Below are 27,420 nucleotides of genomic sequence, written 5' to 3'. Positions count from 1 at the left end.
GGACACGTCCAAATTAGGTATATTGATTACGCCTGTATTTTACTTTTAGGCTCTTACTGATAGACTGGATGCTGTTCTCCTGGAAAAAGCAGAGACTCATCAACAGCTGGTTTCTATGAAGAAAGAATTGGCTAAAACAAAAGAAGAATTTGAGGTAATAAAAAAGCATATCCATAAAGCTGTTGTCCGCATAGCATATAAGGACCTACTGTATTGGAGCCTAGTATACTGTATGAGCCAGAATATGCTAAAAATGTTGGGTCAGGGCCATGTCTTATCATTGTATAGTATCCCCTCTTACAATAGTATGTAAACGTCTAGGTAGTAAAGAGAACGACTTCTGGAGTATTAGGAGAGGAATGTTGTCCCATATAGAATTCTAGCTGCTCCACAGTCTTGAGTCGTCTTTGATGGATGTTTTGTTTCAGGTGACCAGTTCATCACCCAAACTCTTCTTCAGTCAATCCATGCTGTTGTGCTTGATCCAGTATGTGGTTTTGCATTGTCTTGTTGAAATATGCGAGCCCTTCTCTGAAATAGACATTGTCTGGATGGGAGCAAATGTTGTAGAACCTCTCTATAATGGTCAGCATTGATAGTGCCCTTCACGATGTGTAAGCTGCTCATGCCTGGGGCACTAATGCCACCCCATACCATCAGAGATGCAGGGTTTTAGATGCACAATCCTTGAATATATTAAAAACAAGATGGTGGCCCGATTCTAACGCATCGGGTATTCTAGAATATGGATGTCCACGTAGTATATTGTCCAGCCACGTAGTATATTGTCCAGCCACGTAGTATATTGCCCAGCCACGTAGTATATTGCCCAGCCACGTAGTATATTGCCCAGCCACGTAGTATATTGCCCAGCCACGTAGTATATTGCCCAGCCTTGTAGTATATTGCCCAGTCACGTAGTATATTGCCCAGCCTTGTAGTATATTGCCCAGCCTTGTAGTATATTGCCCAGCCACGTAGTATATTGCCCAGCCACGTAGTATATTGTCCAGCCACGTAGTATATTGCCCAGCCTTGTAGTATACAGCACAGAGCCACGTAGTATATTGCCCAGTCATGTAGTATATTGCCCAGTCATGTAGTATATTGCCCAGTGACGTAGTATATTACTGAGCCACGTATGTCACAGGTTAAAAAAATAAAAAATAAACATACTCACCTAACGATCCGGGGGCCCCTTGTAGTTGAACATACTCACCATTCTGGTCGCTGCTCCTCAGTGTCCCGTCTCTCCGCCTCCTGGGACCCAACGGCGCTGTGCAGATGGGTGCGCGGCTGCCGCCATCTTGTGTTCCCAGGATGCTTTGCGAAATTACCCATATGACTTAGCGGTCAGAGTGTGCTCAGATTACACCTTATCCAGGCACGTTTGCTCATCACTAATTAAAAAGTTAACCCCGCAATAATAGGGCTACAGGAGACGCATCTAATAAATTAGTATATTAATTTATAACATAGGTCCTGGATGGGTCATACCTTGTATTCTTTCCATACTAATTAGTCTAGGGGAGTCGGCCTTATTGTACATAGAAGCATACAGTTATGTACATTGACTCCTTCAAAGATAATGGTGGCAGATTTATGGGGTTAGTTGCAAAATCTCACACTTTGAATGCATTATTGTCGTGGTCTATGTTTGTCCCCCATATTCATACTTGCAGCATGGACAGACATTGTCCTGGCAGTTTTGGGAGATTTTAGCAACATCTGCAATCCTCACAGAGGTTTATTGGGGGAGCTGACAATCTGTCCCCCTTTGGTTGCGTTATTGGAGAGCTGGGACTACCTGACATCTGGAGGTAAAAGTTCCCAAATGTAAGGGTCTTTTCTTGTGCTTGATCTGGACTAATGCAATGCTCATATGACTTCTTTAGTCACCCGAAGTATCTCCCCAGATATTTATCATACCTCTCTCCTCTCATTCACTATCACTAAGGGCAGCTACAAGCCTGAAACGCGTTAGATGTTTTCTATGGAGTATGCGCCATAGTAAAATATGCTGTTTGTTTAATCAAGATGGAGTAAAATTTTGGTTGATTTTACACAAAGTATTGGGGCGTGCTATTTTCTCTTCCTTTTTCATTCAGGCCTTGGATATTACAAGGACTGGAAACAACTCAATCTGGCTTAAGATTATCAATTGTCCTAATATTAAAGAGAGGATTTTTGAACTTGTTAATAGTAATTTAGGCTCGACCTCTATTAACCCCTTCCCGACCCATGACGCCACGTAGGCGTCATGAAAGTCAGTGCCAATCCGACCCATGACGCCTATGCGGCATCATGGAAAGATCGCGTCCCTGCAGATCGGGTGAAAGGGTTAAATCCCATTTCACCCGATCTGCAGGGACAGGGGGAGTGGTAGTTTAGCCCAGGGGGGGTGCCTTCACCCCCTCGTGGCTATGATCGCTCTGATTGGCTGTTGAGAGTGAAACTGCCAATCAGAGCGATTTGTAATATTTCACCTATTATAACGGGTGAAATATTACAATCCAGCCATGGCCGATGCTGAAATATCATCGGCCATGGCTGGAAATACTAATGTGCCCCCATAGATAGATTATATCTCAGTGATCAAAATAAAAAAAATAATAAATGACCCCCCCCCCTTTGTCACCCCCATAGGTAGGGACAATAAAAAAATAAAGAAATTTTTTTTTTCCACTAATGTTAGAATAGGGTTAGGGCTAGGGTTAGGGTTAGGGGTAGGGTTAGGGCTAGGGTTAGGGTTTCGGTATGTGCACACGTATTCTGGTCCTCTGCGGATTTTTCCGCTGCGGATTTGATAAATCCGCAGTGCTAAACCGCTGCGGATTTATGGCGGATTTACCGCGTTTTTTTCTGCGCATTTCACTGCGGTTTTACAACTGCGATTTTCTATTGGAGCAGTTGTAAAACCGCTGCGGAATCCGCACAAAAGAAGTGACATGCTGCGGAATGTAAACCGCTGCGTTTCCGTGCAGTTTTTCCGCAGCATGTGTACAGCGATTTTTGTTTCCCATAGGTTTACATTGAACTGTAAACTCATGGGAAACTGCTGCGGATCCGCAGCGTTTTCCGCAGCGTGTGCACATACCTTTAGAATTAGGCTATGTGCACACGGTGCGGATTTGGCTGCGGATTCGCAGCAGTGTTCCATCAGGTTTACAGTACCATGTAAACATATGAAAAACCAAATCCGCTGTGCCCATGGTGCGGAAAATACCGCGCGGAAACGCTGCGTTGTATTTTCCGCAGCATGTCAATTCTTTGTGCGGATTCCGCAGCGTTTTACACCTGTTCCTCAATAGGAATCCGCAGGTGAAATCCGCACAAAAAACACTGGAAATCCGTGGAAAATCCGCAGGTAAAACGCAGTGCCTTTTACCCGCGGATTTTTCAAAAATGGTGCGGAAATATCTCACACGAATCCGCAACGTGGGCACATAGCCTTAGGGTTAGGGTTGGAATTAGGGTTGTGGTTAGGGTTAGGGGTGTGTTGGGGTTAGGGTTGTGGTTAGGGGTGTGTTGCGGTTAGGGTTGTGATTAGGGTTATGGCTACAGTTGGGATTAGAGTTAGGGGTGTGTTGGGGTTAGTGTTGGAGGTAGAATTGAGGGGTTACCACTGTTTAGGCACATCAGGGGTCTCCAAACGCAACATGGCGCCACCATTGATTCCAGCCAATCTCGTATTCAAAAAGTCAAATGGTGCTCCCTCACTTCCGAGCCCTGAAGTGTGCCCAAACAGTGGTTTACCCCCACATATGGGGTACCAGCATACTCAGGACAAACTGCGCAACAATTACTGGGGTCCAATTTCTCCTGTTACCCTTGTGAATCTAAAAAAATGCTTGCTAAAACATAATTTTTGAGGAAAGAAAAATGATTTTTTATTTTCACGGCTCTGCGTTGTAAACGTCTGTGAAGCACTTGGGGGTTCAAAGTGCTCACCACATATCTAGATAAGTTCCTTGGGGGGTCTGGTTTCTAAAATGGGGTCACTTGTGGGGGTTTCTACTGTTTAGGCACACCAAGGGCTCTGCAAACGCAACGTGACACCCGTAGACCATTCCATCAAAGTCTGCATTTCAAAACGTCACTACTTCACTTCCGAGCCTCGGCATGTGCCCAAACAGTGGTTTACCCCCTCATATGGGGTATCAGCGTACTCAGGAGAAACTGGACAACAACTTTTGGGGTCCAATTTCTTCTGTAACCCTTGGGAAAATAAAAAATTCTGGGCTAAATAATTATTTTTGAGGAAAGAAAACGTATTTATTATTTTCACGGCTCTGCATTATAAACTTCTATGAAGCACTTGGGGGTTCAAAGTGCTCACCACACATCTAGATAAGTTCCTTTGGGGGTCTAGTTTCCAAAATGGGGTCACTTGTGGGGGGTTTCTACTGTTAAGCCACATCAGGGGCTCTGCAAACGCAACGTGACGCCCACAGAGCATTCCATCAAAGTCTGCATTTCAAAACGTCACTACTTCACTTCCGAGCCCCGGCATGTGCCCAAACAGTGATTTACCCCCACATATGGGGTATCAGCGTACTCAGGAGAAACTGGACAACAACTTTTGGGGTCAAATTTCTCCTGTTACCCTTGGGAAAATAAAAAATTGCAGGCTAAAAGATCATTTTTGAGAAAATATTTTTTTTTTTTATTTTCATGGCTCTGCGTTATAAACTTCTGTGAAGCACTTGGGGGTTCAAAGTCCTCACCACACATCTAGATTAGTTCCTTTGGGGGTCTAGTTTCCAAAATGGTGTCATTTCTGGGGGATCTCCAATGTTTAGGCACACAGGGGCTCTCCAAACGTGACATGGTGTCCGCTAATGATTGGAGCTAATTTTCCATTTAAAAAGCCAAATGGCGTGCCATCCCTTCCGAGCCCTGCCGTGCGCCCAAACAGTGGTTTACCCCCACATATGGGGTATCAGCATACTCAGGACAAACTGGACAACAATATTTGGGGTCCAATTTCTCCTATTATCCTTGGCAAAATAGGAAATTCCAGGCTAAAAAATCATTTTTGAGGAAAGAAAAATTATTTTTTATTTTCATGGCTCTGCGTTATAAACTTCTGTGAAGCACCTGGGGGTTTAAAGTGCTCAATATGCATCTAGATAAGTTCCTTGGGGGGTCTAGTTTCCAAAATGGGGTCACTTGTGGGGGAGCTCCAATGTTTAGGCACACAGGGGCTCTCCTCCAAACGCGACATGGTGTCCGCTAACAATTGGAGCTAATTTTCCATTCAAAAAGTCAAATGGCGCGCCTTCCCTTTCGAGCCCTGCCGAGTGCCCAAACAGTGGTTTACCCCCACATATGAGGTATCGGCGTACTCGGGAGAAATTGCCCAACAAATTTTATGATCCATTTTATCCTACTGCCCATGTGAAAATGAAAAAATTGAGGCGAAAATAATTTTTTTGTGAAAAAAAAGTACTTTTTCATTTTTACAGATCAATTTGTGAAGCACCTGAGGGTTTAAAGTGCTCACTAGGCATCTAAATAAGTTCCTTGGGGGGTCTAGTTTCCAAAATGGGGTCACTTGTGGGGGAGCGCCAATGTTTAGGCACACAGGAGCTATCCAAACGCGACATGGTGTCCGCTAACGGTGGAAATAATTTTTCATTCAAAAAGTCAAATGGCGCTCCTTCCCTTCCGAGCCTTACCATGTGGCCAAACAGTGATTTACCCCCACATGTGAGGTATTGGTGTACTCAGGAGAAATTGCCCAACACATTTTAGGATCCATTTTATCCTGTTGCCCATGTGAAAATGAAAAAATTGAGGCTAAAAGAATTTTTTTGTGAAAAAAAAGTACTTTTTCATTTTTACGGATCAATTTGTGAAGCACCTGGGGGTTCAAAGTGCTCACTATGCATCTAGATAAGTTCCTTGGGATGTCTAGTTTCCAAAATGGGGTCACTTGTGGGGGAGCTCCAATTTTTAGGCACACGGGGGCTTTCCAAACGTGACATGGTGTCCGCTAAAGAGTGGAGCCAATTTTTGATTCAAAAAGTCAAATGGCGCTCCTTCCCTTCCAAGCCCTGCCGTGCGCCCAAACAGTGGTTTACCCCCACATATGAGGTATCAGCGTACTCAGGACAAATTGGACAACAACTTTCGTGGTTCAGTTTCTCCTTTTACCATTGGGAAAATAAAAAAATTGTTGCTAAAAGATAATTTTTGTGACTAAAAAGTTAAATGTTCATTTTTTCCTTCCATGTTGCTTCTGCTGCTGTGAAGCACCTGAAGGGTTAATAAACTTCTTGAATGTGGTTTTGAGTACCTTGAGGGGTGCAGTTTTTAGAATGGTGTCACTTTTGGGTATTTTCAGCCATATAGACCCCTCAAACTGACTTCAAATGTGAGGTGGTCCCTAAAAAAAATGGTTTTGTAAATTTCGTTGTAAAAATGACAAATCGCTGGTCAAATTTTAACCCTTATAACTTCCTAACAAAAAAAAATTTTGTTTCCAAAATTGTGCTGATGTAAAGTAAACATGTGGGAAATGTTATTTATTAACTATTTTGTGTCACATATCTCTCTGGTTTAACAGAATAAAAATTCAAAATGTGAAAATTGCAAAATTTTCAAAATTTTCGCCAAATTTCCGTTTTTATCACAAATAAACGCAGAATTTATTGACCTAAATTTACCACTAACATGAAGCCCAATATGTCACGAAAAAACAATCTCAGAACCGCTAGGATCCGTTGAAGCGTTCCTGAGTTATTACCTCATAAAGGGACACTGGTCAGAATTGCAAAAAACGGCAAGGTCTTTAAGGTCAAAATAGGCTGGGTCATGAAGGGGTTAATGTAGTTTGGGATGCAGTGAAAGCTTTTTTGAGAGGGGTATTGGTCAGTTAGCTCAAGTCGATAAAAGACAATTCACAAAAAAGAGGTGTTGAACTTAATAGTAAGGTCCGAGAAACTGAAATATTGTTTTCCCAGTATAATAATCCTATGAATAGGGAGCTTTAGAAAGTGGCCCGAAAACAACTACGAGCATTTCAATTGGAACAAGCTGTTTTTAAAGCAATAATTTTATGAGGGGGGTAAACTGTTGGCCGCTTATTAGCTAAACTGGCCTAAGCTCAGAAACAATACCGTTATACATCAGCTGAGAGATGCGGAGCGGAGGATCAGTACTCAAACGCCCAAAATTCTGCAGACTTTGGACAGTTTCTATACCAGTTTGTCAGGGTTGGAGTACTCATGCGCAGAATTAACAATACTTGGCTAGGATTGGCCTCCCAACTTTGGGTAAGGGAGATAGAGATCTTTTGGAATTGCCCATTTCTCTGGAAGAGATTCAATGGGCAGTGGGGGAATTCAAAATGATGAAACTCTTTAGTCCGACGACCATTCAGTAGAGAGTTCTAAAATATTTAACTGCTGCCTCATTATCTGGAGATGATTTATACTGCGCTGTTGAGGATGTATTACCAATAGTTGTCCTGCCCAAAGATGGAAAAGATGAGGAATTGCCAGACTCCTATAGATTTTTTTCACTACTGACTTCTGATTTTAAGATCCTTGCCAAAATTCTCACAAACAGGCAGAGTCCCGTTATAATGTCGGTAATTCACCCTGATTAGGCTGGCTTTATGCCTTCCAAATCAACTACTATTAATCGACACAGGTTATTTTTAAGTCAGTAAGCAGCACCATCCGATCCGGTGCCACAAAGGTATGTGATAGTGTAGAGTGGAAATATATTTGTGCATTGGTAAAGGGAATGGGATTTGGGCCAAATTTCATCAAATGCGTAATTCTGCTATATAAAGCCACAACTGCTAGAATAAGAGCTAACGATGATATCAAGGGGAGTCTTGAGCTCTTTATGAGAACAAGAGGAGGCTGCTCACTATCACCTTTACTTTCTGCTCTTTCAGTAGAACCTTTTACCTCTATTATTAGAAACCACCCAGGGATTAAGGGCTTTAACTATGTAGGTAAAAAGGAGTGGATTGCCCTGTATGCATATGATTTGTTGCTATTTGTTAATAATATCAATATCTTTCTTTCAACTAATGGAACCAGCGAAAGGTTTGGTGTGTCTTCTGGCTTACCTATTAGGCTACGTTCACATTTGCGTTGTGCAGTGCAGCGTCGGCGACGCAACGCACAACGCAAATGTAAACGCATGCACAACGCAGTGTTTTGTGACGCATGCGTTCACTTTTGCATGCTTTTTGGCGCAAAAAAGCCTGCATCATGCAGCGTCCTCTGCGCTCTGACAGTTGCGCCACAGTGACGCATGCATCACAAAACGCAAGAGCAACGCATGTCCATGCGCCCCCCATGTTAAATATAGGGACGCATGCGTCGCCGCGGCTGCCCCCGACGCAACGCTAATGTGAACGTAGCCTTAACTGGTCGAAGTTGGCTTTGTTTCTCCTGGATAATAATGATCTCTCCCAAGCAAAATGTTCCTTTCTCACCCTTACCGGGTCTGCTGCTACCGTTGTCTGTTATTGTCTGCAGCACTGATTTAGCCCCGACAATGCTGCAGCCAATAACTGAGCTCCACGACAAGAGCAGTGAACTCGGGCAGGGACACTGCGCTAAGTGATATGCTGCAGCGCTGTTGATGTGATGTTAGCGCTGCAGACAATAGCAGACAGCTTTAGCAGAGGCCCAACGCTGGGCTCGGGGAGTGTCAGTAATGCACAGTTTTAAAATTAACTGCAGCTGGGTAATAGATCAGAAAAACTTCTTTTAATAAATTTGATCAAACGACAATATTTAGGCGGTCTGTGTAATTATAAGGTAATGTTCTTTTTCCAGAAGATGTAGCTTCATCTTCTCAACCTACAAATAACATTTACACTTTGCCTATCTGAGTGTGCAAGTTTATAGGAGACTTAAGGGAGTGGCTTTCCAGAAAATATTTAGCTTGATTTAGTTTTGTTTACATTTTGGTGACTAGAGATGAGCGAATTTGATCGGGTCAGGGCTTATTCGGCAAGCAATAGCGCTTACCGAATAAGCTTCAGAGGGAACCCGGCTACCTGGATCACGCTGGCTGATCAGTTGTTTGGCTCCACAGCTGCATGTGTCGCGGCTCTGTGACAGTGATAACACACGCATGGAGTGCCCAACAAACAGGCTGTCCATGCATGTGTCGTGACTGCCACACATCCACATGTAGCTGTGGAGCCGAACAAATGATCAGCCAGCACGATCCAGGAAGCCGGGTTCCCTCTGCAGCTTATTTGGTAACCACTATAGCTTGCCAAATAAGCCCTGACCCGATCAAATTCGCTCATCTCTATTAGTGACCCTCAAGTCTTGAAGCTTCCTCGGTGTTTCAATTTCACATGCTCTGTGATATCGCTGATAATTATTTAGTGAATATATACGGAAACCTTTTTTTCCCTCAAAGCAAAAAATACATTTCATATGATGATCTATTAACGATATATTGAATATGTTTTTTTAGGTTACTGCCAAGAAAGCTAGTGAACTACAACATCTGGAGCATTCCAACAATACTCTCCTAGGAGAAATAGCAGCATTAAAAAGTGACTTGTCACAGTCCCAAATCAATCACAAGGAAGATGTAGATACTTTAAAGAAAGAACTACAAGATGCACTTATGAAACAGAAGGAGTTTACTGAAAGACTGAGCCAACAAGAAGAACGAGACAAACATGTAACAAAGTTGGAGAAACAGCACCAACGGATGTATCAGGACTATGAAGAAAGGATCTCTCATTTGCAGAAAGACCTGGATTCTCTTACGGAAGAGAAGGATAATGGAATGGCTAAACTGAAAGATGCCCAAGCCGCTTCAGAACAGTATTTTAGTGAGATTCAAGATCTTCATGCAAAAATCTTAGAGTTAAAAGCTTTGCACAAAGAAGAAGTATCAAACCTAATGCATGAGCTTGAGTCTTCCACCAATGAATCTGAGAAAGATAAAAGTACATTGCAAGAAATAATTAATCAGTATCATGAAAGAGACAAAATGCTCGAAGAGGACAATAAATTGAGGAAAAATAATGACATATCCAAAGAACAAAATGTTGCAACTGAAAGTGAGGATAATGAAGTCCAGAAGCTAAAATCTGCAGTCAAAGAATTGGATTCTCAACAAAGTCTCTTGCATGATGAACTCACCTACACAAACAATCTAAAGATTGGTCTGGAGAGGGAAGTACAGCATTTAAAGAGTGAATATTTCCATGAGCGCGAAGAATTAGAGTTTAAGATAAATGAGCTTCAGCTTGCTATAGAGGAGTATCATAGTCTAATTGAGAAATTAAAGACTGAACTTGAGTCCACGAAAGAAGACTACAGACAGTTGTCCCAGCAAAAAACCATAGATATTCAGGGCATGAGAGATCAGCACAAGAAAGAAATGTATGAGCTGAAACAGTCAATACTCTCACGGTATGAAGATGAGAAATTGTCTTTTGTCCATGAAATTCACATTTTAAAGGAGCAGTGTGAAAAACTTCATCATGAAAAGGAAGAGGCAGTCAACAGCTATGAGAACTTGCGGGAAACGTTTGTTAGCCTTCAGGCAGAACTTCAGGATTCTGCTGGCAAGATCAGTCGAGAGTTTGAGACCATGAAGAATCAGCAGGCCACTGATGTCCATGAACTTCAGCAGAAACTGAGAGCTGCCTACAAGGACAAAAATGACCTTCTCGAAACAGTTAATCAACTCCATGGTAAAGTTGATGGGCTGGCATCAAAGGAAAGTGAGTGTGAAGAACTGCAAGTCAAGATCACCAAGTTGCACGAGAATAATGAAGAACATATAGCATCTTTGCATCAGAAAGAGGAGCTCATAAAAGAGCTGCAGCTTAAAGTAAATGAAGATAGCCATCAAAATGCGGAGATATCTGTTCTCCATGAAGAGATTCAAAAACTGCAAGAAATGTACAAGAGCGAGCAAGTCGCTGTGGAAGCAATGCAGCGAGAGGCTGAGAACCAGGCTGAACTTAATGCACAACTCAAGAAAACTGTTGAGGAACTGACAGAAAAACTCCAAGAATCTGTCCTGCCATCCCATCAAAGTGACACTGAAGATCCTCAACTCCAAATTACATGGTGGCAGCAAAAAAATGAAGAGGTCACAGCAAATTTACATGCCAAAGAACAATTATTAAAAGATCTCCACCTGAAAATAGAGGAGACAACCAGGCGAAACACCGAGCTATCTTCTAGCAAGGAGCATGCAAACCAAGAACTTCTTGACATTAAGGAAATGTTAAAGAGTGAGCAGATGAAGGCTTTGGGCTACCAGCAAGAAGCAGAAAATCATGTCACGTTTATTGCACATTTGGAGCAAAAGGTTGAGGAGTTGACACAGAAATTGAGCACTACTGAGCAGAGTTTAGAAGAAATGAAAAATCTCCAGCAGCAAATAGACAGCTTGCATCTTGACAAACAAAAGACAGAGACTGACACTAGAAGGTGGCAAGATGAATTATCGCAACTCTGTGAAGAGAAGAACGTTCTGGCTAACGACTTTGATAGACTTAGATCTGAACACAGTCGCTGTCTCTCTTCCACTGAAGAGCTAGGTGACTTGAGAAAGAAGGTACAACTGATATCAGAGGAGAAGGATGAAGTAACCAGGCTTCTTACAAGTAAAGAGTTGCATATAGAAACATTTGGACAACAGCTTTATATTCTTCAGGATGTACTGACCATTGAGTGCACAGATCAAGATTTCATGGCACTGCTTGAAAATATTAACAAAGCCGTTCTCCAACTAAAGGTAGAAAAGGAAAATCTAATCTCGCAGAAAAAGGAGACATCTGCTCAGCTTGAGAGGCTCCATGATGAATATGAAATGCAGTGCTCCGATCTGAGAGCCCTGTTGAGTGACTACTCTAAAGAAAAGGTACTATTGAAAGAAGAGCTGGAGGAGACGCTGAGAGACAAAGAAGCACTCCAAGGAGATCTGCTAGACATGAAGCATACGCTTGAAAAATCAAAACTGGATAATCATGACTTGCTGTCTTGTATAGAAAGTCTAACCGCAGACCTGAATATTCTACAGAAGGAAAAGCATGCTGACGTAGCGTCTAGTGAACGAGCACAAGAGGCTTTAATGGTAAAACACAAGGAGGGTATGGAAGATGTGACTGATGGCGAGGTAAGGCACATCAGCCTGTGCTTGACATATTCTCCATGTAAGAATTTTATTTGATTATTATTAGAGGGGGTTATTTTTGACCCAAAAAATCAGCACTTGTTTCTGGGCAGAAATCAGCCAATGTTAATTGACTTTTACCATGCTCATTTATGTAGTTCACATTGGCCGACAATCGTTATTAAGGCCGTGGTGTCTCCATATAGTGATTTTTTTTTTCTGCAGCACATCCCCTATTTGCACAAGGCAGTGTCTTCCTGATGATTTTTAGAGATGAGCATATTGATTTGCAGGACACCAGTCCAGCGGCCAAGTTAATAGTCTATCGGCGCCGGATGGGAACCTGCTGGAATTGCTGCCGCCTCTTTTGATTTGTAGGCCCAACATGATTTCATCACTATGAATGACGTGCTGGGCCCACTAATCAGAAGAGCTGATGTGGATGTCGTCAGGTAAGAGAAGGTTTGCAGGGCTCCCAACCAGCGTCCCCTGGACCTTTTGTCCTGTGCATTGATTCGCTAATCTGTAATAATTTTCATGCCAGCATGCATATTCCAATCAGTAATTTTTCTCATTAATCGGCTATTTGGCAGCATTGTTACACTGACCGATAATCAGAAATGAGCATTCTTATGTAATGCTTGTTGTAAATCAGCCTTTAGTGCTTTCCCCTCTGCAGCATGCTGATGATGATCTGGAAAAGCTGCAGATGTTCACTGTGGACTTTCCATTTTGTAATGAAGAGCATAAAATATGTAGCGAATTTGTGCTAAAATCCCAAATATCTGCCACATCTCACTTGTGCACATTGTCATCAGTACTTTTAACAAGGTTTTTTTTACAGTAACCATCTTCATGATAAAGGATAGTAAATTATGCTTTTCTATATAGTAAAAGAAAAGGTATTCAAGCCCAGGGTATGGCCATAGCATGCTACAGATGCATGGGGCCTGTGGGCTTAGGAAGTAATGTCAATTTATAGCTGTCACAGCTGCAAAATTCTATGTGAGACCCTGTTAAAAACAAAATAAAAAACATATCTCTATATCCTGTTCCCCTATATAAAATGCAGATGCATGTAGTAGTGTACAGGCGCTGTCATATGGATCTGTAATATTGCTGTGTACAAGAATCTTAAACAGATTAAAGCCTATGCATTTCAAAAGCTGTTGTTTTTTCTTAAAAATAACTATTATCGCCATCTTCTCTATTACTCTGTCGCCTCTTTGGGGGACACAGGACCATGGGTGTTATGCTGCTGTCCACTAGGAGGCGACACTATGCATAATCTGAAAAAGATTTACCGTGGCTCCTCCTCTGCAGTATACACCCCTGGACGGCGTCAGCCTTCTCCAGTTTTTGCTTAGTGTCGCATAGGAGGCACGCCTAAGATTTTTTACTCCGTTTTTTTCCGACGGATTACAGATGAAGAAAAGTGGGTCTCCTGTGAGACTCCAGGCATGGCTCCTTCCTCGGCCCCCTATTATGGGGTGCCTGGTTGAAGTCGAGATGGTTTTTTCCCCATGTCGCTCCTTCCCCAGTCCCTCGGCTGCTGGTTCGAAGTCGAGAACCCCCTCCTTCCCCAATTCCTTTTGGTTTCTGGGTTAAGGTTGAGGCGAGGATAAAGCCCCCTGAAGGTACACCAGCACCCTCCCTAATCCCCCTCTGGGGGCATTAGGTTGAGACGCCTCCGGTAGGACCTGTACAGGCAGCACTCGGCAGCTCCCAGCAATGGGCTAGCATACTGCGCCTGCATCCAGGGACCCCAGCCCAGCTGCGGGCTCCTGTCGGGGCCGGGGGAAGTGCCTAGCTGAAGCCGCCGCCTCCTCTCTGCCCCCGGCCCGCCCCCTGGATGACAAATATGACACTCTACAGTGTCATAGAGGGGGTGGATCGAGACAGAAAGGGCGAGTTTTTACACAGCTTTGCCGCCTTTTTTCTCAGCTCTCCGCCCCCTTCTCCCCCTTCCTCTTCTCCTCGGCAGCCATTTCTACTGCAGGAAGTATTAACCCTGCATCTCCCGGTCAGCAAGACCAGACCAGCCAGTCTCCAAAGGGCACAGAACTGTGGATCTTCGGCACTGGACCTAGGGGCAAACTGGTGGGGTAAGATCACAGCTGGGTTTTTTACTCGGCTGTGAATCCATATACCCTATAAGGCTCCCCTATAGGTTCCTCTGCATAGCTACCCCTGTAAGGTCCTATGCATAGCCAGCCCTTCTGCACTCTGTGCACTATGCCGGGCTCAAGGTCCAAGAGAACCAGGCACGACTGCTATTATGCATTCTGCACAGCCTGCGGGACCGCTCTCCACAGTGGCAGCACGTACCCGCACTGCCAGGTCTGCACTCAGACTACTGTGTCAGAGCCCCAAGAAACCCCTTCCGGAATGGGTCACTCAGATGTCGCAATCTATGACACATAGAAAACCCAACCTCCACATTGCTTCAGGCTCTGCAGAGTCATGTCTCGGTTATAACTGTTACTCAGCAAAGGGAGAGCTTGACTCAGGGACTGGACAACCCTGGCACATCCACGTCTAGGTCAGGACGCAAGCAGACCCACAGGTCACGTTCATCTGCGTCTTCCCATAGCACACGGTCATCCCCTTCTAGGGAGAAACACCGTAGGTCCAGGTCATCTAGACCATCCCCTTCCAGGGGCAGACAATGCAGATCTCCGTAATCCCCGACCAGCGAAGGCCTCCGCCCCAGCTCACCCAGCAGGGGACGCCTCAGTGATGCCCAGTATTCGGAAGTCATCTGTGACTCCGACTCAGAAACGGAGGGGTCCCTGATCCCAATCCCTCCTAGCAATACACCGCTAGTTGAGGACTTAATCCCTTCCATCCATTGGGTGCTGGACATTTCTGATCCGCCACCAGAGGCCCCAGAACACAAGATTTCCTTTGAAGGACCTCGGAAGCCGCCTAAGGTTTTCTCTAACCACCCAGAATTTAAGGCGATCCTAAAAAAGCAGCTCTCACAGCCTGAGAAAAAAATCGCTAATTGCAAATATCTGGAGGCGAGGTACCCCTTCCCGCAGAAGGATACCAAGGAATGGACAGACCCACCCGAAGTTGACCCCCCAGTCTCTAGACTAGCAGCACAGACCCTCCTTTCACTGCCAGATAGCTCAACCCTCAAGGATGGAGCAGACCGACAGGTAGAACGCATGGCTCGTTCAATTTTCGAGGCTGCAAGGGCATCCCTGGCTCCTGCGTTATCTTCAGTTTGGGCTGCCAAGGCCATTCTGGCCTGGGCCAAAAATGTACAAGCTGGCCTCCAAGCATCCGCTCCTGAGCTGTCGGACCAAGCAGTTCAAATAGCAGTCGTAGCAGATTACCTGCTTCATGCAGCTCTGGATTCAGCAAGGGGTGTAGCGGGGATAGCATCAAACGCCATCACAATTCGGCGTATCCTCTGGCTGCGGGAATAGAAAGCGGACGCAGCCTCAAAGAAGTCCCTCACGCACCTCCCCTACCTCAGTGGGCAACTTTTTGGTGAACAGTTGAACACGATGATATCCAACGCCACCGGGGGTAAGAGTACCTCTCTTCCCCAATTGAAACCTAAACGAACTTACAAGAAGCGTAACCAAACTCGATTCCGATCCTTTCAGAATTCTTCGGGCTTGTTCGTCTCACGTCCAGCACAAAATCGTAACCGTTCCCCACGCAGGGACAACTCACGGTCGACGCAAAGGTCGGACAAGACCTGGCAGTCAAAAGCATCCCAGTCTAAGCCCAGAGGAGGAAAATCTCAGACTTTCTCTTCATCATGACTCACGGACTCCGGAAGACACCACACCCGTAGGCGGACGACTTTTGCTCTTTCATCAAGTCTGGCTGCCTATTAAAGAAGACAAGTGGGTCAGGGAACTAGTGTCTTCCGGATACAAGATAGAGTTCACCTCCAACCCACCGGACAGATTCTTCCTCTCTGTCCCCCCAAAACCACCAGCCAAGGCTCGTGCCTTCTGACAAGCGGTCTCCTCGCTTTTTCAAGCAAGAGTCATAGTACCGGTCCCCATGGCCAAGCGCTTCCGAGGGTTCTACTCCAATCTATTCGTAGTCCCCAAGAAAGGAGGCAGCGTACGGCCCATACTGCATCTAAAACAACTCAACAAATATGTACGTGGTACGTCACTTCCGCATGGAGTCCCTTCGGTCCATCATTGTGTCCATGGAGAAGGGAGAATGTCTCGCCTCCATAGACATACAAGACGCATACCTGCATATACCGATTGCACCTGCTCATCAGAGATTTCTCAGGTTCGCAATCGACCAGGACCACTACCAGTTTGTGGCTCTCCCGTTCGGACTCGCCATGGCTCCCAGAGTGTTTACCAAAGTAATGGCATCCACCATGGACGTCCTGCACTCCAGAGGCATAGTAGTCGTTCCATACTTGGACAAACTACTCATTAAGGCTCCCTCCTTCAAGGACTGCGAGCTCAGCGTCTCACTCACAATCGACTCGCATGGGCTGGTTAGTCAACTTACAAAAGTCATCACCAACCCCGAGTCAGTCTCTGACCTTCCTGGGAATGCTATTCAACACCTCCAGGGGTCTAGTGCTCCTTCCCAAGGACAAGGCACTGGCTCTCCGCCTAGGAGTTCGCAGCCTCCTCCGCAAACCCCCTCGATCTCTCTGGTTTGCCATGGGACTCCTCGGCAGGATGGGGGCAGCAATAGAAGCCGTCCCATTTGCCCAGTTTCACCTCAGGCATCTCCAACTAGCCATCCTGAAGTCCTGGGACAAGAACCCTTTCTCTCTCGACAGGGAGTTCCGGCTAACATCGTCAACCAAGAGGTCCCTGCACTGGTGGCTCAAGCCAACCTCGCTAGCAAAGGGGAAATCCTTTCTCACAGGTCAATGGAAGGTTCTGACCACTGATGCGAGCATGACGGGTTGGGATGCAGTGCACCTACACCACAGGGCACAGGGCAAGTGGTCCCCAGTGGAAGCGACCATGCCCATCAACATCCTGGAAATTCGTGCCATCCTCCTGGCATTGAGGGCCTTTCATCACTTACTGGCAGCCTTTCACATCAGAATACAGTCGGACAATGCCACGACTGTGGCATATGTGAATCACCAAGGGGGGACCTGCAGTACCCAGGTGATATGAGAAGTGTCACATATCCTCCACTGGGCAGGGTCGGTTCTCTCGGTGGTCCACATTCCAGGTTTGGACAACTGGGGAGCAGACTTCCTCAGCCGACAAGGAATAAACTCGGGAGAGTGGTCTCTCCATCCCGAAATTTTTCACCAGATTTGCCATCGCTGGGGGACCCCGGATGTGGACCTAATGGCATCCCACTTCAATGCCAAGGTCTCCAACTTCATGGCTAGAACACACGATCCGCGGTCGCTCGGAGCAGACGCTCTGGTTCAAGACTGGACCCAGTTCCAGCTTCTGTACATTTTTCCACCTCTCCCCCTGATATCCAGGGTGGTGAGGAAGATCAAGCAAGAGGGAGTTCCAACCATCCTAATCGCAACGGACTGACCCAGACGTACATGGTACGCCGACATCATACAACTTACAGTAGACGCCCCCTGGCGTCTCCCCGACCGCCCCCTGGCGTCTCCCCGACCGCCCCGATCTTCTATCACAAGGCCCGTTCTACCACCTGAACTCAGGGGCTCTCAATTTGATGGTGTGGCCCTTGAGACCTGGGTTCTAACCCAGGCAGGGCTCTTGCCGGACGTCATTGGAACCATGATCAGGGCACGGAAGCCAGCCTCTGCCAAGATTTATTACCGTACCTGGAAAGCTTTCTTTACCTGGTGCGAATCTCGGGGCCAGACCCCACTCCTTATTCCATACCCAAAGTACTTGGTTTTCTCCAATCGGGTCTGAAGGCCAGGTTGTCCCTGGGCTCGCTTAAGAGCCAGGTGTCAGCCCTCTCAGTGCTTTTTCAAAGGCGCATTGCTACCAAGCCGCAAGTAAGGACTTTTCTTCAGGTGGTTTCCCGATTGGTTTCCCCCTACAGATGACCACTAGAAACGTGGGACCTCAACCTGGTCCTGACAGCATTGCAGGAACCACCCTTCGAACCCCTTAAGGAGGTCCCGCTCCGCCTTCTGTCCCAGAAGGTGGTATTTCTGGTGGCAATCACCTCGCTACGCAGGGTGTCTGAACTGACAGCACTCTCCTGCAGATGGCCCTTCCTGGCCTTTCACCAGGACAAGGTAGTTCTCCGTACGGTCCCATCCTTCCTTCCGAAGGTTGTGTCCCACTTCCACCTCAATGAGGAAATTTCACTGCTATCCCTTTGTCCGGTCCCGTTTCATAGAGTGGAGAAGGCTCTGCATACTCTTGACCTTGTCAGGGCATTGCGTATATATGTGTCTAGGACTGCGTCCTTCCGGATGTCTGATTCTCTTTTCCTTCTTCCGGAAGGCGGCCGCAAGGGTCTGCCAACTTCCAAAGCTACCCTTGCCAGGTGGATCAAATCCACCATACAAGAGGCCTACCGCCTTAAGAATTCTCCTCTTCCATCCGGTATTACGGCACACTCTACACGGGCGGTAGGGGCCTCCTGGGCCATTCGGTACCAGGCTTCGGCACAACAAGTGTGTATGGCGGCCACTTGGACTAGCCTACACACGTTTACTAAACACTACAGGGTTCATACCCAGTCCTCAGCAGACGCGAGTCTGGGTAGATGTGTTCTGCAGGCGGCGGTGCCCCAAGTATAGGGGCCTGTCGGTACAATATTCATCCATTGCTTCCCACCCAGGGAGTCCCCCAATGAGGCGACAGAGTAAAGGAGATATTTGTGTACTCACTGTAAAATCTCTCTCTTAGCCTCTAATTGGGGGACACAGCTCCCACCCTGTTGCCCTTTCCGGGCCGTTGTTACTGTTGAGTTCTCATATTGTTTTCTTGAGCTCGTACATAGTTGCCTTCTTATAGGCATGGTTATGTTATTCATGTTACGTTCCTCCTAATGTTTTTGCACAAAACTGGAGAAGGCTGACGCCGTCCAGGGGTGTATACTGCAGAGGAGGAGCCACGGTTAATCTTTTTCAGATTATTCATAGTGACGCCTCCTAGTGGACAGCAGCATAACACCCATGGTCCTGTGTCCCCCAATTAGAGGCTAAGAGAAAGAGATTTTACGGTGAGTACACAAAAATCTCTTTTTTTTTTTTTTCATTTTTGAGAGTTTTTTTTTCTAAAGGGAATGTGTTTGTGTAATGCAGGGCATGGAGGGGGTTGTTCACATTTTCTGCTGCACCTTTTCAAGCTTGCCAGCGAAGCTTGCGTTTCATTTATTTTTCAACTGCTTAGATTGTGCCGACATCTTGGACTGCGCTGCACTGCCGTCCTTTCCACAAGTTTTTGTGTCAATTCTAATTTCCTCATATCAGGCCCACACGTATCGGGGTTCTAATGTGACAGCCTCATACATATATAAAATATAACCTGCAGCCAGTCCCGATGTCCACGGACTTCCGCATGAGTCCTAGGTCTCCTAATGCAATTTAGATGGGGGTTCTTCTTTAAGCAGCTGTGTTAGTGAATGTGCACACGTTTAATACATTTCTGCATCAAAATCGTCACTTGGCAGGAAAAACGCTGCATGAAAAATGCATGTTTATGCTGCGTCCCACCCCCATTTATTAAAACTGATCTCAAACGCTGCAAAAACACTGAAATAATTGACATGCTGCAAATGTGAACCTGCCTCAAATTTTCAAGGAAAAACAGTAAGCAGCGTGTGCATGTGATTTCAGAAATCTCATTCACTTTGCTGGGACAGTAAAATGCTGCATTTTTGTGGCAAAAATGCAACATATGAATATTCCCTTGTGTTTTCTGCAGCAACCCTCAGTACAGGTAGGGCACTTTATATTTGTTGCTTTGTTCTGAAAGGTTTACACAGCAGACTGAAATTAATTTTATGATGCTGTAGACGAGCTGTTCTCTTCCTATTGCCATGTACATCATAAAAACGAGGATACGGTGTTTGTACAATTATAATTTTCATCATGGCTGGCACTGCCAGTTATTTCAAGGGTAAATTCATTGCCATTTACTGGATTGTGAATTCTTAATGCAATCTCCTCTATTAAACCTTGAGATGCAATGTTTTCTGCAAACTTTAGGTAAGCGCTAATGGGTCTTCAGATTTTAAGGATTGAAAAACAGAAACGTTACATTGTGTCACCACCTTCCTCTAGCTCTTAAAATCTATTAAAAATGAGTATTTTTTCACATTCTCTTTTTAGGGTTTACTTTCTAAATCACTGGATCTTGAACAGAAATCTCTTCTAGCAGATCTTCAAAGTAAAATAGGTACAGAAACATGTTTGATGATATTTTCTTCCCATTTACGAGTACGAGTGTTAAATTCTTGATTTATTTGTCTGTTAGTACTGCGAACATAAAATTGAAATTTCTTATAAAATCTTTACACAAACATGGAAAAAAAACTGGTGTATATCATACCAGGATTTGTTGTCGTCACATGAAAAGTTAGAATAAAACCTCATATAAGAAATGTAAAGTATTCTACTATCTCTTAAAGCAACCCTAACTCAAGGGATCAATGTGAACCAGAGCTACGTTTGTATGTAACGTGAGTTCATCTGTAGGCTTTACATCTATTTGTTCTTGAATCAAAGTCCTCCTAGAAACCCTTGCTGAACTGTTTTCGGTTTTCGAAACCATTTTCGGCCAGAACGCATTATGCATGGTGTCATGTTTAAAAACGCTATTTACCTGCAGATCTACAAGTAATCTGAAGTGAAATAGGGTTACATTCATGCCTGCTTGGCTTACTCCAAACAAGAGTACAGGGAGAAACTGACGTTCTGTTCTCTCTGCAGCTGCTCGCTTCCAGTCCCTGGGGCGGGATGTAAAAGTCCCCGCTCACTGTACAATGATTGTGACTGGAATTGCTTCCAGGTACTTTGATTGACAGCCAGATCAGCACACACGGTGGAGAGCCAGCTGTCAAAGTGCCAGCTAGCAATCATAGCTATGCTCACTGTGAAGTGAGCGGTGATCGTAACTGCTCTCTGAGACGCCCCCAATAACTGGTAACAGGCAGCTGCAGAGGGAATATACGTTCATTTTCTCCATGTTGCCGCTCCTTCAGTAGGGCAGGAAGGCATAATTTTAAAGAGGTGGTCTGAAGTGCAAAGAAATTTTCTTCCTAAATTCCTGTCTATTTAGTGCCATAATCTTATCTATTTCCCAATATGCTATAATTAAAAAAGAAAACAAAACCCCTAGCTGCTTTTGTTTTTTTTTTTGTTACTACTTCCTTTTTGATGACGCTTCATTTGAGAATCCCAAAACATGCTGGGATAATGAAGCTAAGCGTCATCAGGGGGCAGAGGCTGCGGTCACTGGGCTAGTCCCTCCACAATATGCCCAATGACAGCACTCTCTCTGTTGTCTGCTCAGAACAGCAATAACGAGCTGGCAAAGGCGGGTGTCAGAGATCAGCGCCACCCCGCAAGAGATGTCACATTGCGCTGGGACTAGCACAGCCCTGTAACGAGCGTAACTAATGGCAGTTTGTTTCATGGAGGGGGCAGGAGCTGTGGCAGTGACCGCAGCCTCTGTCTCCTGTTGGCACTTTGTGACGGCAGGGAATAACTGAGGAATTGCTGGGAAATCTAATGGTTGAGCGAAATTGTCTGTTTACTATTCGTTAAAGAAAAATATTCTGGAAGGTTTTATTCTGGGGGTTCTGTCCTCTAACTTATAATAGGAATATTTGGCTGCCTGGCATGAGGAACACCTCTAAGGTTATTTGTTTTAAACAACCTCATGTCATTAAAACTGTGCTAGACATATCGGGGAGTCATTGTGATGCCCAATACCCCTTTTCTACATAGGAGGGCTTCCTGAAGCTGTAATTTTCTGGTGCCCATTATTTATCTCCATCCACATTGTATTTCAATATGATATGCATTATACAGATGTTGAGATGAGTTGGTGCTTTCACTTTGCAGTTGCTAATTTTTTTTTTTTTTAAACCACTATCTTTTGGCACAATTAACAAATTTATCCCCCCCAAAAAAATGTTTTGTTTTTATTTACTTTAATTCTAGAAAATCTGGAGCGAGAAGCAAAAGAAAAAGATGAGAAGAGTAATAAGATCAAAGCAGTCGCTGTAAAAGCAAAGAAGGAGCTGGATGCCAATAGAAAAGAGGTAAAGAATCCTTTAATGTTGTTGTAATGGGTGACTTCCCTAACGTTCTGCTCTTTAGGATAATGGCCTACTACTAATTCAAGTACCACTATGTTTGATTCTAATTAATAATATACATTTCATTATTTATTCTGGGGCTTAGACGAATATCTGGGGGAAAGGGGCGATTCATTAAGACTGGTCACTGTCCGGATTGTCGGGCATCAGCAACAAGCAGTCATGCCTGTGACCGCAACTATGCAAATTGCAAATTTCCAGTCATATTCCAACTAGTCTGTACCCGGGATCACTCAGTACACTTGCAGGCCGGATACAGTCTAGTCGGCATGTGACCGCATGTATGCAAATCGCATACTAGCCACACTCCCTCCTCTCCCAGCATCGGTCTTGGAAAATCCTCACAGCGTGCTAAGTCAGGATTCACATAGAGTGATGGCAGACCTGTAGTTTAAGACCGAACAACCCCTTTAATGAATTAGGTGCATCTTACAAGGGGCATGTGCATCTTCCAGAGATGTTCTCCAGTTAGGGACTGGAGAACATTTCTGGTGCAACTGGCATAACTATTGCTGCCTTCTTTCCAGATCTGTGGCTACAAGGATGATCATATGATAATGCTGAGCTTGCCCATATGAGACCATCTACGTTGTTTATTATGCTGCTTTTTTACTTCTCTTTAGATGTGGTAATAAATTATTTTATATTCTTTTTTTTTTCTGAAAGTATCATTTTAAATATAAAAATTGTTTATTCCTAGTAAGCAAATCAATACATTGTATGGCACCATACTTTATCAGCCACACAGTCACAATAGTGGCAATAGTGGATGTGTCCGATCTGTTCCTCTACCCCCCATACGCATAGCTGAGCATGGGTATGAGCGGTGTAGAGCCAGCCAAGAGAAGGGCGGATTTCACAGTAGTGTCTTCATTTCTCGTGGCAAGATAATGTCACGCTCCAATCAGAAGATAAGCTCCCGTTAATCGTTTTTATTCAATGCCGTGATAATGTTGTACTGATAGAAATTGGACAGCGCAACATAAATGTTCTTCTTGAGAAGGTCTATATGAACGCCAGGCTCATTCTCTATGCTGATTTCCATTAAGGTCCACTCCATAAAAGAAGAGTTAGAGCGAGTAAGAGCAGAAAAGCAGCAACTGACGGCGTCCATGAAGGATGTTGTGCAAGGTGCAGAAAGTTATCAGGTATCTATATATATAATTGTCTACGGGTTTTTCCGTCTGTCTGTCTTTCTGTCTGTCTGTCTGTCCTGGAAATCCCGCGTCTCTGATTGGTTGAGGCCTGGCGGCCTCGACCAATCAGAGACCGGCACAGCATCGACGTAAAAATCCCGCGTCTCTGATTGGTCGAGGCCGCTAGGCCTCGACCAATCAGCAACGGGCACAGCGTCGATGATGTCATAAAGGACGTAGACATCTCACGTTTCTGATTCAGCGACGGGCACAGTATCGACGTAGATGTCATAATGGTTGCCATGGCGACGATGATGTCATAAAGGTTGCCTCGACCAATCAGCGACGGGCACAGTATCGACGTAGATGTCATAATGGTTGCCATGGCGACGATGTCATAAAGGTTGCCTCGACCAATCAGCGACGGGCACAGTCTGCTGCGAATTCTGGAATCATCATTGTCCATATACTACGGGGACATGCATATTCTAGAATACCCGATGCGTTAGAATCGGGCCACAATCTAGTAATATATATTAGCATTGTTTGTTCACATTCCTAGGATATAAGCACATGATGGTATGTACCACTGTTACCAGGTATTTCCACTTTTCTCAGGCCATGAGAGGACAAGCTGGCATATGCCGTAATGCCTCCACAATAGCGTTTCATGTGTGTTTGTAACCTGAAATTGCTTTATACTTCTTGTGACTGTTACTTTTGCTGTTCTATTCTTGTAGAATCTATTGGTAGAGTACGACAAACAAGTGGAGCTGCTGGAATTGGAGAAGGAGAAAGTCAAATCCACAGAGCATCAGCTAGAAGAGCTTTCCCGTCAGCTGAGAGCGGCCACTGCAGAGGTGAGGACTTCACACATTACTAATGATGATAGTCCTCATTTGTATCCTCTGTTGTAATGTCTCGCTGCGCTCTGCTGCGCTATTGTCACGATATCGCTGCAGTTTATTGTGCAGCTTTGTATGACAAATTAAGGGAAGTATAGAAAGGACTTGCATTCTTCCTCTTGCTGAATCCACCACAGCATTGATTAAAAAACACAATAGCATGCATTTTTGCAAAAACTCTGTGTTTTAAAACCTAGAACCATACCAAAAAGGCCAAAAGCTGTTAAGTTGTGTTGCTTATACTTTCCCCCAGCTCTGGAGTTGAAGGCCACTTACTGTTCCTCTATAGCAGTCTCTTATAAGATGGAACAGACAGACGAATGTGATTTAGCCGTGTTACCGTGTCCTCAGCTGTCCCTGGCTGCATCTACTTCCACAGCTGTGCTTTACAGTAACTGAACATGTTCAGCAAATGCGCAGACACAGGCCGAAAAATCACTTGTATATGCATATAATGCAGCATCTGCAGCCAGGAACAGCTGAGGAAGCGGTCACATTGGTAAATCAGTCACAAGTGACCCCCTGCTATCTAGAGTCCGCAGCTTTGTCATGTCTACTGTAGCCCATCCATGGTTAGCAGCAGGCCTATTTGCAAAGCTTGGGGTCAGTTACTATATAAAGACATTCATAGCTGTATGAGCCATGACCTTAGAGAGATCTAGTCAACTGTCCTGTTAGGCGTAGAGTTAATTATTTGGAGCTCGGATAACCCAAAATTTGCACCAGCAGTAGCTATAGGTTCAACACCGGCTCATAAACCACCATTGCTGATAAATTTTTCCCTGTTTCCCATAACGTTTATTAAAACAAGTGTTCTCAGTAATGATCTTATTAAAATGAATATTCCAGAGCATTAGAATGATCAGAAAATGCATGCAGAGCGTTTCATATTTGGCTTGCGGTCATCTTCTGACTGTGCTAATAGACTGCAATAACTTGGGAGCAATCCAGCCATGCAGGCGTGAGGACAGAACCGCCTGATTGTGTCATTCCACTGTCCTTACGTGGGTTCAGCAGCAGAAGTGGCTCCTCGTCTTAATAATTACAAAGGTTAAAAGGAGCCAAATATGTGAGACGACTATAGTAATACGGGGACAGTGCTCCATGTATCCAGATTATAGAAGAATAGTTATTTTGACAGTTTTTTTTTACTTTCTAATAATAATTGTTTAGTGGAATATATTCCAACCACAGCACAAACGCTGTTGGCTGCATGCATGTGACATTTGTACGCCAGGGATTCCTGCACTGACAACATTTTGAGGATACCTATATTCTTACACATTGTCAGAAAGTCAAGCTTAACACTGGAGGTGGAGAAGGATGACTGCTATTCCTCAATGCTGTGTCTTATTGTACCATCAGCTAACACTGAACCCAGAGGTGCATGTCATCAGAATATACAGGTCCTTCTCAAAAAATTAGCATATAGTGTTAAATTTCATTATTTACCATAATGTAATGATTACAATTAAACTTTCATATATTATAGATTCATTATCCACCAACTGAAATTTGTCAGGTCTTTTATTGTTTTAATACTGATGATTTTGGCATACAACTCCTGATAACCCAAAAAACCTGTCTCAATAAATTAGCATATTTCACCCATCCAATCAAATAAAAGTGTTTTTTAATAACAAACAAAAAAAACCAACAAATAATAATGTTCAGTTATGCACTCAATACTTAGTCGGGAATCCTTTGGCAGAAATGACTGCTTCAATGCGGCGTGGCATGGAGGCAATCAGCCTGTGACACTGCTGAGATGTTATGGAGGCCCAGGATGCTTCAATAGCGGCCTTAAGCTCATCCAGAGTGTTGGGTCTTGCGTCTCTCAACTTTCTCTTCACAATATCCCACAGATTCTCTATGGGGTTCAGGTCAGGAGAGTTGGCAGGCCAATTGAGCACAGTAATACCATGGTCAGTAAACCATTTACCAGTGGTTTTGGCACTGTGAGCAGGTGCCAGGTCGTGCTGAAAAATGAAATCTTCATCTCCATAAAGCATTTCAGCCGATGGAAGCATGAAGTGCTCCAAAATCTCCTGATAGCTAGCTGCATTGACCCTGCCCTTGATGAAACACAGTGGACCAACACCAGCAGCTGACATGGCACCCCACACCATCACTGACTGTGGGTACTTGACACTGGACTTCAGGCATTTTGGCATTTCCTTCTCCCCAGTCTTCCTCCAGACTCTGGCACCTTGATTTCCGAATGACATGCAAAATTTGCTTTCATCAGAAAAGAGTACTTGGGACCACTTAGCAACAGTCCAGTGCTGCTTCTCTGTAGCCCAGGTCAGGCGCCTCTGCCGCTGTTTATGGTTCAAAAGTGGCTTTACCTGGGGAATGCGGCACCTGTAGCCCATTTCCTGCACACGCCTGTGCACGGTGGCTCTGGATGTTTCCACACCAGACTCAGTCCACTGCTTCCTCAGGTTCCCCAAGGTCTGGAATCGGTCCTTCTCCACAATCTTCCTCAGGGTCCGGTCTCCTCTTCTCGTTGTACAGCGTTTTCTGCCACATTGTTTCCTTCCAACAGACTTACCATTGAGGTGCCTTGATACAGCACTCTGGGAACAGCCTATTTGTTGAGAAATTTCTTTCTGGGTCTTACCCTCTTGCTTGAGGGTGTCAATGATGGCCTTCTTGACATCTGTCAGGTCGCTAGTCTTACCCATGATGGGGGTTTTGAGTAATGAACCAGGCAGGGAGTTTATAAAAGCCTCAGGTATCTTTTGCATGTGTTTAGAGTTAATTAGTTGATTCAGAAGATTAGGGTAATAGGTCGTTTAGAGAACCTTTTCTTGATATGCTAATTTATTGAGACAGGTTTTTTGGGTTATCAGGAGTTGTATGCCAAAATCATCAGTATTAAAACAATAAAAGACCTGACAAATTTCAGTTGGTGGATAATGAATCTGTAATATATAAAAGTTTAATTGTAATCATTACATTATGGTAAATAATGAAATTTAACACTATATGCTAATTTTTTGAGA

General features: G+C 44.6%; 1 protein-coding gene across 1 annotated transcript in view; it reads left to right on the top strand.

The window, feature by feature from the left end:
* Positions 1-27,420, top strand: part of GCC2 (GRIP and coiled-coil domain containing 2) — a 128,657-nt gene that overhangs the window by 33,989 nt on the left and 67,248 nt on the right. Inside the window, exons 5-10 of the mRNA XM_069757561.1 lie at positions 50-154; positions 9,463-12,135; positions 20,378-20,444; positions 22,214-22,314; positions 23,421-23,519; positions 24,248-24,367. Of these exons, the coding sequence (XP_069613662.1) occupies positions 50-154; positions 9,463-12,135; positions 20,378-20,444; positions 22,214-22,314; positions 23,421-23,519; positions 24,248-24,367 (3,165 nt within the window). The remainder of the gene's footprint in view (positions 1-49; positions 155-9,462; positions 12,136-20,377; positions 20,445-22,213; positions 22,315-23,420; positions 23,520-24,247; positions 24,368-27,420) is intronic.

Source organism: Ranitomeya imitator, chromosome 3, assembly GCF_032444005.1.
Source record: "Ranitomeya imitator isolate aRanImi1 chromosome 3, aRanImi1.pri, whole genome shotgun sequence".
NCBI lineage: Eukaryota > Metazoa > Chordata > Amphibia > Anura > Dendrobatidae > Ranitomeya > Ranitomeya imitator.
This window is presented reverse-complemented; position numbering and strand designations above follow the sequence as displayed.